At 40.1% G+C, this 13,689-nt stretch overlaps 1 protein-coding gene across 3 annotated transcripts in view; it reads left to right on the top strand.

The window, feature by feature from the left end:
- The window catches only part of GRIA2 (glutamate ionotropic receptor AMPA type subunit 2), a 288,216-nt gene that overhangs the window by 104,332 nt on the left and 170,195 nt on the right, over positions 1-13,689 (top strand). For all 3 annotated transcript variants that reach the window (XR_014224841.1, XM_082243100.1, XM_082243099.1), the window contains exon 3: positions 5,718-5,957. Coding sequence is in view for 2 of the 3 variants with exons in the window: in XM_082243100.1 (XP_082099226.1) it covers positions 5,718-5,957 (240 nt within the window). In the remaining variant the exon portion in view is untranslated. The remainder of the gene's footprint in view (positions 1-5,717; positions 5,958-13,689) is intronic.

Consider the following 13,689-nt stretch of genomic DNA (forward strand, 5'->3'; position numbering starts at 1 on the left):
TTCCCATTTGTGTGTGAGCAGGGGTGATGGGTGCACTTTAAATCTTCTTTAAATTATTATTTATTTTGTTTACATTTTTTTTTTTTTTACTGAATTCTTTTTCATTGTTCTTTTCCCAGCATCCCTTGTGACAGCATGAGCTGAGACAAGTATTCTTTATTCTCTTTATGGAGAGATTTATTGGGCAGCTTATCTCTCTTCTGCCCTCCAAATCATCTGATTGAACAGAGATCGCTTTGCTCAGATGCTTTAAAAGTCAGTAACAGCTGATAAGCAAACAAACTGAATCCAGAACTGAGGAAATCACTTACAGTTTCTGACATCAGGGAGGGTTAGGAACAACAGAATTTATTCTCACTCTGTCTAGTGCATAGGATTTGATGGGTCACACAGATCGATAAGACTGGAGAGCCAGGTAAAATCAGGGGGAATCCTCTTCTGTCACCTTTAAAAGTGATCAGGCAGCTGTATAGACACTCGTACTTGTCTTGTAAACAATCGCTGCCTGGAAAGAATTATATAAGGATCATGGCTGCCCCACTATAACCACCACTTCCCAAGAGCATATACTGTACATACATTTGTATATATATATATATTTTTTTTATTTTTTTTTTAAACCTTGAAAAAGGTAGCCAATGAATAAAACTCCTGTATGATGTATGATCTGCTTTTGCCATTTTTGTCCTATATTGATATCCTTTTACCTGGTCTGTAGAACCAATAAGGGTCCTTTCACACGGTCAGCTCCATTTTTTTTTTTCCCGTTCAGTCACTTTTTAAACGGACACGGATGTCACTTTTGTAGGGTCCGTTGCGTATGTCTGTTTTTCATCCATCCGTTTGCGGATGAAAAATGGATATAATGGATGTCTATGGGCTAGGGGACGTTAGCGGATGACATCCGCTGACATCCGTTTTTGTGTCTGTTCCATTTTTAAAACAAAAGAAAAATAGGGTTCTCTTGCGTTGCAAAAAACGAAATGAACGCAAAACGGATGTCAGCGGATGGTCATTCGCTAACGTCCGCTAGCCCATAGACATACATTGGACATATGGAACGCCCGTGTGAAAGGACCCTAAGAAGTGAGAGGATATGTATCTAAAATTATACAAATCGCCTCATTTTCTTTTCTCATTGTAACTCGAAACTTTGGATTTCACTGACTTTTAGTCCTGGTGACACTGGTCACTAAGACAAATAGAGAGACTTTCTTTAGTGGAGACAAAGACTAGAATGACATTCTGGTTCTTACACCCCACCACTCTCACCCAAAAGCCAAATAATATTAAACTGTAATCTCTAAGGAGCAGGGCCCTCTGATTCCCCTTGTCCCAAATTGTATTGTAACTGTAATGTCTACCTTCATTTTGTAAAGTGATATGCAAAATATTTCTGCTATATAAATCCTATATAATGATAATAATAATAATTTGGGTTTAAAAACACTTTAGGATTCCCTGCTCTTTTGTGCTTGCATAGCACACAGTCATACACACCCTCCACAATTTAGAAGATGTACTGTACATTCCCAGCTCATGAATGGCGGTCATAGCCAGCTGTCAGGTGGTAATGAGTCAGTAAAGCCTGATTCACACGAGCCTCTTGCATGTTTTATTTAATCACAGAAACAATTAAAGTGAGAAGTAAAATGTTTGTTTCCATTTATTTTCAAAATGTATATGTATTTACGTATACATCAGTTTATATGCATTTAGTTGTTCCATGCAAACTTTATTTTCCAAGCTCCTGTTTATATTATTATACAGGATGTATATAGTGTAAAAAATATGCAGTGCACAAAGTTTACATGCATTCAGAATATCTAATCTTCCCATGGACACACAAATTTCAGGTTTTTTCTCAACACAATTAAACTGGATGCAAGTAAATGCACATTGTGTAATTTACTATTTGAAATAATTACACACATTTATATGCATTTAGAAATGGCCTAGAAAGGTATATAAATGCATATAACCACATGCACAGTTTGCCTTCCACCTCAAATACTAACACGAGGCTCAATTCACAGCTTGAGCAAAAGATGTGGATCTGCATTTAACCCATGTAATTGTAATTTTCAAATCTCTATGACAACTGTTTGTACCAAATGCAATGTTGAATCATTATGTAATTATATAATAAAAAATTAAGGCACACATAGAGGTTCGTGTACGAACCTGCAGCAGATTAAAAAAGCCTGCAGATAAAGATGAATTATGGATTATTTTGACAGGCTCATCATTTCAAAGTAGTATTGAGGTTGGCCGCTAAGTCCTGCTTCCTGTATTCCTTTGGGTCTATCATTATAATGGGCTACCTCACTGATCAGTATGATTGTGCAGGAGGCAGGAAAGGAGGAGTAAGCTTTAGCACTGTGAAAATATACCAAATCTGTGCCTGTCAGAACAGCCTGGCATTCAACCATATCTTTTGGTTTTTGGAAGCTGCTGCAGGTATGTGCAGGCACCTCTATATCCCTGCACTTTATACTTGCAGCAGTTTCTTAAGCCTAACCAGCAGGTCCGAATTGTTTTTGATACTTTATCAAAGAACAATTTTAAAAAATAAAGTGGCATATTAATTGGGGCAGTGCAAATACCATTTATGTGCAAAGTTGAAACAAAAAAGACACAATAGCATTTGTCTTTACTGTAAAAATGTATCTAAACCTCAAAATGTAATATACATAAGTATTGCAGCATAGCAGTCGTTAGTTGTTGTTGCTGAATTTGCTTTTTTTCAGTTCTTTCTTCCTTTATTATTAACTGGTGACACACTTTAAGTGCTAGAGTGACAGCGCTTACTCAGTGTACTGCATCTATGGAGGAGCACCTTTATGACTCTAGGACAGGATTTGCATTAGGACTTCAGAACATCTCCCTTTCATCTCATTTCCATATGGCAAGTTGGAGTTGTTCTGTAGTTTATAGAGATTAACTGGGCAGGGCCGATAATTTGTCATTTATAATGCTGTAGTGTATAGAAGTACCTGAAATAATAATAATAATAATAATAATAATAGTGTAAACTACAAAAGCATTCCAGAGGCGAGTTTGCTTATAAACAATATGTGGGACTTATATTTGTTTGTTTTTGCATCAATTACTCAACTATATGAATTGCACCTATACTTTAGTGGGTTGACCTACTGTTCTCCAATATAATGCAAATGTGAGCATTGACTAACCATGGAGCTGGGACTTCAGAAAATCTCCCAGAACATCTCCCTCATGCCTCATCTCCATATGATAAGGGGGAGATGCTCTTTAGTTTTCAGAAGTAAACTAGGCAGGGCTGACAATTTAAATTGTCATAAGTAATACTGTAAACTACAAAAGCATTCTAGAGTTGATTTTCCCAATATACAATATGTGGGAATCATTTTTGTTTGGTTTTGAATCAAGTCCTCAACTATATGAATTAGAGTTGACCTTTTGAGCCCCTTATCCTGAAATGTGATGAAAATGCAAGCATAGCCTATCCCTGAAATGTTGGAGGTAGCCATTGATGCCTGCCTAATTCACTGGAGAGGCCAGACTGGACTTTAACCTAGTGTCTCTGTAATAATTGAATGGCAGCTGAGTGCCTAGTCTTCTGACACACTGCTAGACCTACACATGCCCTAGTTCAAGTCAATACACTTGTGGGCCAGAGGGCTTCAAAGGTCATCCCCATGTGTCCCCTGTGGGAGTAAACTAGGTAATAATCCGTGTGTAGAGAGTGGTGTATTTTTAAGCTGTCAATATAATGTTGATTTACTGCTATAGGCAAACCGCAAGATACATAGTTAGGAACATATACAGTATGCTTACTTCTTGACATTGCCAGACCATTATTCTTGATCTTTAAGGATAGTTTACAGACAGGTATGGTGCCAGCTGATTGGAAAAAAGCCAACGTGGTACCAATATTTAAAAAGGGGCCGAGATATATCCCGGGTAACTATAGGCCGGTCAGCCTAACATCAGTAGTCTGCAAAATTTTGGAGGGGATGATAAGGGACCACATACAAGACTTTAGTAATGAAAACGGTATTATAAGTAGTAATCAGCATGGATTCATGAAAAATCGTTCATGCCAAACCAATCTATTAACCTTCTACGATGAAGTGAGCTGCCACTTAGATAAAGGTAAGCCTGTGGATGTGGTGTATCTGGACTTTGCAAAGGCCTTTGACACCGTTCCCCACAAACGCTTACTGTACAAACTAAGGAAGGTAGGTATGGACCATAAGGTGAGTACCTGGATAGAGAACTGGCTCCAGGGGAGAGTCCAGAGGGTGGTGATTAATGGGGAGTACTCTGAGTGGGCGGGTGTGGAAAGTGGGGTCCCCCAGGGTTCTGTCCTGGGACCAATCCTGTTTAATTTATTCATAAATGATCTAGAGGAGGGGATATCTAGTACAATCTCAGTATTTGCAGATGATACTAAATTAGGCATGCCAATATCTTCTATACAGGATGTGGAAATCTTGCAAGCAGACCTGAACAAAATAACGGGGTGGGCAACTACATGGCAGATGAGGTTTAATGTAGAAAAATGTAAAGTAATGCACTTGGGGGCCAGTAACCAGAAAGCAAGCTACTCACTAGGGGGGGAACCTCTGGGTGAGTCTAGGATGGAAAGGGACCTGGGGGTACTGGTAGACAACAGGCTTGGAAGTGGCATGCAATGCCAAGCCGCTGCAAGCAAAGCCAACAGAATACTGGGTTGTATAAAAAAGGGGATTCACTCCAGAAATAAAGAGATTATTCTTCCACTCTACAAAACTCTGGTCCGGCCACATCTGGAGTATGCTGTCCAGTTCTGGGCACCGGTCCTCAGGAAGGATGTGCTGGAACTGGAGAAAGTCCAGAGAAGGGCAACAAAAATAATTAGGGGAATGGAGGACATCAGCTATGAGGAAAGACTACAAGCACTGAACTTATTCTCTCTGGAGAAGAGACGATTGAGGGGGGATATGATATCAATGTACAAATACTGTACTGGCGACCCTAGCATAAGGAACAAACTATTCAGAGTAAGGGAATACAATAAGACACGTGGCCACTCACTAAAACTTGAGGAAAGGCGGTTTAACCTTAAAGTGCGTAAGGGGTTCTTCACTGTAAGAGTAGTAAGGATGTGGAATTCTCTTCCGCAAGCAGTCGTATCAGCGGGGAGCCTTGATAGTTTCAAAAAACTATTGGATGGACACCTTAAAGACCACAACATACAGGGGTATACAATGTACGGTTAGCAAACACACACACACATCATAGGTTGAACTGGATGGACTTGTGTCTTTTTTCAGCCTCACTAACTATGTAACTATGTAACTATGTGTCATTAGCTATAGGCAAACCACAAAATACATAGTTAGGAACATATACAGTATGATTACTGTTTTACCCACTAAAAGATTTGTAATTCTTGACAATACATCTTTCCAAGTCAATTTACCTCCAGCCTGCTCTGTAGTAATCATTATTATAATAATGCCTGTCCACATAGTCAATAGGGGATTTTCCTGACTGTGCAATGAGGCAAAATTTTATAAATTATAAAATTAACTAAACAAAAATCACAAAACCTTCAACAAGTAAAGCAGAAAACATATAAGTATATCAGCTGTAAATGTATTTATTTTTTGCCTTGATTTCTTCTTTAGTTGCATACATAAATAACATGTAGGCATATACTGATTACTGTTTTTTTTTCTCTTTTGCAGTCTGCTCCCAGTTTTCAAGAGGAGTCTTTGCTATTTTTGGATTTTATGATAAGAAGTCTGTAAATACTATCACATCATTTTGCGGAACTCTTCATGTCTCCTTCATAACCCCAAGCTTTCCAACAGATGGTACTCATCCATTTGTTATTCAAATGAGGCCGGACCTCAAAGGAGCACTTCTTAGTTTGATTGAATACTATCAATGGGATAAATTTGCATATCTTTATGACAGCGATAGAGGTAAGTTCCAATCTGTTTTGCTTGTAGAAAAAAATGTACTTTTTTAAAACCATTTGGAACAAATAGATCCTTCTGTACACCTCACTATTCATCAACAGAAACAAAGAGTTTATACTACACAATAGCAAAAGATATTTGATAACTCAAATAAAGCTTCAAGAATAATGAGAACCTAACTTTTCTCATTAAGAAAAAATCAAATCCAACTTTCTTAGTTTGTAGATATTAGATGATGAGTATATTGTGAATGCACAGCCTGACCAATAATACTTACCCAACTTAGGCATACTGCAATCTTCCCAAATCAGACATCCCTGGCAGTGGTAATATTTTGGGAATGACATGATTACATGAAAAAAATCCAACAGCCTATTTGCCTTTATTAAATCAATCCCATACAGCATGTATATTAACCATAGGGGTGTCCAAACTAATGTTAGCAGTTGTTTTGTGAACTATTATTATGAACAACATCCAAAATTATGGCAATCATGAGAGTGTTTCTCCAGTCTAACATGAACAACTGTTTCCCATAGTATATGCTCTTTGATAGTTTCAATTTTTACAGTCTTTTACATTATTTAAACGAAAGCCTGCTGATCTTGCTGTTCACATGCACAACTCTGTACTTACTGTACTGAACCAACAATCAAGATCAACTTTTACTAAAATGACTAAGTGTATTAAATAATCTTAAAGCTGAACTTTACCCATAACAACCTGATAAAAATAACATTCTTTAGCAAGTAACATACATTCCACATTAGTAATTGTGCTACCAAAATTAGTGTGTGCTGTAAATTGCCTCCAGCATTGCTCCTGTTTCTTCTTGCTGGAGGCCGCCATTTTGCTGAAGCCCAGAGCCCCTGAACAGCAGTTTTTTTTAGGCTGTAAGCAGACCTGTCAGCCTCTACAAATTTGGCATGGCGCCTAAAAATAGAGAACAACTGAGCACGTGCAGAGCAGCGTGAGACAGTGTATTGCTGGATTTTAAACAACAGAGGCATTTATTTTATTGTTTTATATTGGTATACCTACAAAGGGGGTTAGCATAAAGTGATCTAGCATTCATTTTTGGGCTAAAGTTCCACTTTAGGAATAAGAACTGAATAGGTGCATTTATTCCTAGGTGAACGATAATGTTATGGAGTATGATGTGAGGGCGATGTGTACGAAGAAACTCACTGGAGAGGTTCAATAATATGCACCTATATATCACATGAGCATATAAATAGATACAGAGTCAGTGGACCTGTATTCTATGCACCACTAAGAAAAAGTCTGCAGATCTAAATGTGCATTAATATAATTGTTATATTGTTGTCTTAAGTAAATGTGTGCCTATGTGTTGATAATATTTTTTTTTAGCACTTTAATTTTAGGCATGTGCATAACCAAAATGTTGTTGTTATTTTTTTAGTTTTGGAAGAAGTAGAAAAATATTAGAATCCCTGTTATTTTAGTGCTGTCTGCGCCCTCACTAGGTAGTTTACCACTCTCATTATTCTGGTGACTACTGTTACTGACGGATGTTACCCGAACAATATGAGAGTTAATTTATCTCAGACAATATTTGGGTTAATAATGAGAGTTCTATGACTGTGAATGAAAACTTTAACACAGCAATTATTTATTTGTATATAGGTTGAAAAGCCTACTTAATTTACAACAATCTAACTATTGTACATACTACAAAATTTAAAATATTCCTAGTTTAACTGAACAAATACAATGCATAGAGTGTATACTCATATACAAACACACTATGACCGACCCCAAGAGAATATGCAATGTAACCCTTAATCCTTCATAATTACCCTTAGTGATTCCTCTCGCTCTCCCATGCCAAACCGGAAGTCACTCTCTCTCACCTTTCATAATATAGAGCCATCTTGCATTGCCTTGTATAGGGCTATAGTGATTGGTTCAGCTATCTTGCTCTGTCCCTTCCTCTGGGCGTATCTCGTTCAGGATAGGACACCTTCCTCTCCCATAATTAAGCCTCTTTCTAACCACTCCTCTCTGTTTGGGGGGGGGGGGATTTACTCCTACCTGTGGTGCATTGGCTCCAGAAAGTCTGGCTTCCAGAGATGAAGTTACAGGATGATACTATCAGTATGTGTTTACATGTAAATAGCAGTTGCCCCCTGGTAGCTCAGGCATGCATTTTAAATGGACTTGTTAAACCGGTTCCTAGAACTGACTGCCAACTGAAAGTCACACAGCTTGATATAATTGACAATCATATCTCAACTAAATGTAAAATCAAAACTCAATATCTCGTACTTATATATATTTACATAAATATTTACAATCTCTAAAATGGAGATTTATACATAATCTCCTCATCATCACAACTCGGTAAGGGAGATTACACCTAACTCCTATGGCAACACGGAGAAGGATTATTACAAACCTTTTTAGTTATCACAAGTATAAAGTATAACTGAAGACAAACTTTTTTTTTTAGTTTTGGATAGATAAGAGAGGAATTAGAATGCTTGTCAGTTTTTATTACTGTCTGTACCCCTGTTAGAAAGATTCACCCTCTCTATTTGTCCTGTTTACCATTATCATTGAAAGTGAAAGTAAAGAAAACCCCAAATTTTGGGTTGACACCTGAAAAGTAATACAGGGGAAATCTTTCAATGTGAACACTAGTTCTGGTGACCTGGGGGCCCCAAGGAACTCCCTTAATTTGCAGGCATTTCCTCTAATTCCTGTCTGGCTATGGGACAAGACGTGAAGGAAAATCTCTGCAATGGACACAGGGTGAAAAAAAAAAAAAAAAACCTGACAGGGTTTATAATCCTCCTTTACTTTATCCAAAATGAAAAAAAAAAAACTTTAGGAATTGATTAAATCATTCATTTCTTCAAATGAACAAATAAGAGTTGATATGCTTTCTTTTTTTAATGATATGGTTACAATATATAAAAGGTACAGTTTTTCTATTCTCCCTGTATTTGTTTTTTTTTTTTTTTCTTCAAAGTGAGCATATGTTTTAAGTGATGAACCTTTTGTCAATGATTTATTTTATTTCTTAAAAAAGAAGGTGAAAATAATGGAAAATGAAAGCAGTCAGCCATCGGCGAACACATTAATTTACCAAAAGGTCATATTAAAAATATAATTCACAGTTTTCCATGCATGTTTTATTGTGGTTGGCAGTATATTTTTATATATAGGTACTCAAGAGATTAAAAATTAAAATGCCTCATGTAATAATAAAGGTTCTACGAGGTTGACTTTCATTGAAATAAAGGGATTAATGTATAATGGATTAAACAATGCAGCAAAAGTAATGAGTATTTGTGGTCTATATTAAAAAGATCAGGTGCATCCAAATGTGAAAATAATATTTATCCAAGTATTATGAACTAAAGCTGTTGTTCACAGCTATTGGTTGATGTAGAATGCTTGAACTGATCCAGTGTTTATTTCTCCCCTTACATAAGCATTACCATAAATAACAAAACTGACAAAATAATTCTTTCAACTGGGTTGATACTTTTATTGAGTATTAGCCACAGCTTGATACAATGGTATACATAAAGAACTAGTAAACATAAGAACATAACCAAATCCAGATTCCCTTTTGCAGTGCTGAGTGGCATATCTCAAACTCTTCTTAACTGCCAATTCAGCTCCCAACCACTGAGGTTAGGCTCAGGGACTTTTTTGGGCTTCCTGCCACCAGTTCTATCGATGACTTCACCAAGTAAATAGGCCAAAGTAGCATTGCACCAAATCTAGTGATAGACTTTATACTAACTCTATTAGCCGTCTGCCACCTCAGTCTACAAAAGGGGTAACCACCAGCTATGACATGGAAAACGCATGTCATAACAAACATATTCAAATACATATCCATATAAATACATAACCATTCCCAAATACATAACCATACAAAACATGCTGTAAAAAATTGTAAAAGAAACACTAAATTTTTGTAACAAAGCCTCCTGCTTAACAATGTGGCCTAAAATCCCTCCATTTCTCCACCCTACCAATAGCCTAAATCTATTGTCTGTGTGACCCCCATTGTCTCCTGAACTCTAAATCCTTTATCCCCCGGACTGAACACTCATCCCAAAGGAGAAGGCTTCGGTCATGCTGCTGCTTAGTTTAATACACTGGGCATTGCTTTTTTGCTGCTGGGTTACTGTCATACAGTGCCTTGATAAAAAAAACATAAATAAAAATAATATTCATAATAAGTCTCTTTTCCTTCTAAAGTCAAATGACTATGCTTTTAAGTGCAGCATTGCCTTTATAAAATAGAGGGCATTTATAGGTGAATGCATTACTGGGGTTGATCTATATTTAAAGGGGCAGTGTGTTTAAATTACATTAATTCCATTTATAAAAATTCAGTAACATTTATGGATATTTGTGGACAGATATGTAAGTGTTTTAAAGTCTTACCAAACTAACGGAAATGTAAAACTAGGAGGTTGTAATATGATTGATATTTTTTAACTCAAACTTATTTTTTCATTCAGTATTCTATTGAAAAAATAGAAACTGCCATTCTGTTGCTTGCTTTGCATCCAGTAGCTGCTACCCGAAATGAACAGATTGCATAACAAAATTATTTAAAGGTCAGACATGTTAGTTTCACTTGTAGGTGTAAAAGCACACTCTCCATATACTTCTGTCATCCTTTTTCTGTTCTTCTTTTTTTTTTTTATATATTGAGGCTTTTATTTAGGACATTTCCGGTAAATGTGATTTAGATGTATTGAAGAGTTGTTATGTTTTTTTTTTTTTAAAAGGGTTTTTTTTTTGACTGGGACTTTTTGTGCTACCATAAAGGCTATACTACAAATGCATATGTGAGTAAAAAAAAAATATAAATATTTTGTTATAACTAGGGTGGAGCGGACACCTAGATGTCCGTGTTCGACGGGTTCGGCCGAACTTTAAAAAAAAGTCCGGGTCCGTGTCCCGGACTTTTACCGAACTTTTCCCGGACACCGAACCCCATTGAAGTCAATGGGGACCCGAACTTTAAGGCACTAAAATGGCTCTAAAACACCAATGGAAAGGGCTAGAGTGCTGCAAATGGCAGCAAAACGTAGTTAAGAGCATGGCAAGTGCTCTGCAAACAAATGTGGATAGGGAAATAACTTAAAACAACAAAAAAAAAAACAGAAAAATAAAACAATGTTCTTCATCTCTGAAGGACGAGGCCCATATGGAGTAGGAGGGAGGTTGAGGTGGTGGTGGATGTGGCGGTGTCATAGGCGTGCGCACAGGGTGTGCCGGGTGTACCTGGGCACACCCTAATCACCTAGGGCACATAGCATTATCGCTCTGTTTGCCAGTGAGGAGATGGGAAAGATCTCCCTCGGACCTGCTCTGCTCTATTTCTCTTTGCCAGCAGGGAGAGTAATGTATCGGGGCCATGTACATGTAGGCAAACACATGCATGTGTATTTCAACTTTGGGGTGCACACCCTAATGCAATAGGCTGCGCACACCTATGGTCGGTGTAGGTGGAAGCGGCGGTGGAGGAGGACCAGGGCCGGATTAAGAGCATCATGGTCTTGGTGCTGAGGATTTTGAAGGGCCTTAAGGGCCGTGCCTTGGCATGCACCCAGAGGAGGAAGGGTGCAGCCATGCATGCCTAATTCAACATGGGATGCTGTCTCTGAAGCCCATAAACACATCCATGCATCGGCAACTGTCCCTCCTTGTCAGGCCTTCGCGCTGTGTGGGGAGGTTCTGAGGGTGCTGCCTGGGGAAGCGAGCATAGAAGCCAGACTTCTGTGTTTACAAGTGACAGAAGAGCGGTCACAGTGAATATGGCCAACCCGGGGCCTATATAAAAGGTAGGGGCCTGGAGCTGCAGCTCCAATAGCCCCTACGTTAATCTGGCCCTGAGGAGGAGGACGAGGTAGCCAACACTGCTTCTTTTCACAAATTTTAAATGAGGGTACACCCCAAAAGAGTGAGAAAGAGCAAAAATGGAACAATGGGTGGGTAAGGTCGGTATCCATTGCTATTCTGCACAAGGTACGGAAAAGTCCCGTGGGATCCATGCCTGGTTCATTTTAATGAACGTGAGCTTGTCCATCTCCTCCTCCAGCTCCTCCTCCAGCTCCTCCTCATCCTCCAGAACTGTGCCCCTGCTGGACAATTGTGTCCCTGGCATTTGTGTGTGCAGGAACCCACCCTCGGAGCCCCTTGCGAATGACTGCCCTGAAAGCCTTTGAAATGTTACCTCTTCATCCTCCTCCTCCTCCTCCTCATCCTGTGCCACATCCTCTTCCATCATCGCCCGAATTGTTTTTTCAAGGAGGCATAGAAGTGGGATAGTTAAGCTGAGAACGGCGTCATTGCCAATGGCCATGTTGGTGGAGTACTCAAAACAGCGTAACAAGGCACACAGGTCTCGCATGGAGGCCCAGTTATTGGTGGTGAAGTGGTGCTGTTCCGCAGAGCGACTCACGCGTGCGTGCTGCAGCTGAAACTCCACTATGGCCTGCTGCTGCTCGCACAGTCTTTGCAGCATGTGCAAGGTGGAGTTCCACCTTGTGGGCACGTCACATATGAGGCGGTGAGCGGGAAGGCCGAGTTTACGCTGCAGCGCTGCCAGGCGAGCAGCAGCAGGGTGAGAACGCTGAAAGTGTGCACAGACGGCCCGCACTTTCTGCAGCAGCTCTGACACATCGGGGTAGTTTTTAAGGAACCTCTGCACCACCAAATTCAGCACATGCGCCAGGCAAGGGATGTGCGTCAAACCGGCTAGGCCCAGAGCTGCTATGAGATTTCGCCCATTATCGCACACCACCAGGCCGGGCTTGAGGCTCGCTGGCAGCAACCACTCATTTGTCTGCTGTTCCATGCTCCTTCACAACTCCTGCGCGGTGTGTGGTTTGTCCCCCAAACAGGCAAGTTGTAAAACTGCCTGCTGTCGTTTAGCCCTGGCCGTGCTGAAGTTGGTGGTGAAGGTATTACGCTGTCCGGATGAGGAGGCGGTAGAGGATGAGGTAGCGGAGTAGGATGAGTTAGGAACAGGAGGCAAACTGAAGCGCCCTGCAATCCTCGGTGGTGGAAGGACATGCGCCAAATTGCTATCCGCCTCAGGCCCATCCGCCACTGCATTTACCCAGTGTGCCGTTAGGGAGATATAACGCCCCTGACCGTGCTTACTGGTCCACGTATCGGTAGTTAGGTGGACCTTGGCACAGATGGCGTTGCGCAGTGCACACCTGATTTTTTCCCCCACTTGGTTGTGCAGGGAAGGGATGGCTTGCCTGGAAAAGTAGTGGCGGCTGGGCACGACGTACTGTGGGACAGCCACCGACATAAGCTTTTTAAAACTGGGTGTCTCCACCAGACGGAATGACAGCATTTCAAAGGCCAATAATTGTGAAATGCTGGCATTCAGGGCCAGGGATCGCGGGTGGGTAGGGGGGTACTTCCTCTTCCTCTCAAGTGTTTGGGAGATGGAAAGCTGAACACTTCCACGGGACATTGTGGAGATGGTTGTTGGTGACCCAGGTGGTGGTGTTGCTGACAGATCGTCTGTTTGCGGGGTGGCAGGTGCCGGTATGACTACAGAGGTGGCTGGAGCGGCCGAGACTGCAGCAGAAGAGGAAGCAGGATGAGCCAGAGACGTTTCTTGGTTTTGAAGGTGTGTACTCCACTGCAGCTCGTGCTTTGCACTTAGATGCCTGATCATGCAGGTTGTGCTCAGGTTGAGAAGGTTTATGCCTCGCTT

Source organism: Pelophylax lessonae (genome assembly GCF_965119305.1).
Source record: "Pelophylax lessonae genome assembly, chromosome: 1".
NCBI classification, from domain to species: domain Eukaryota; kingdom Metazoa; phylum Chordata; class Amphibia; order Anura; family Ranidae; genus Pelophylax; species Pelophylax lessonae.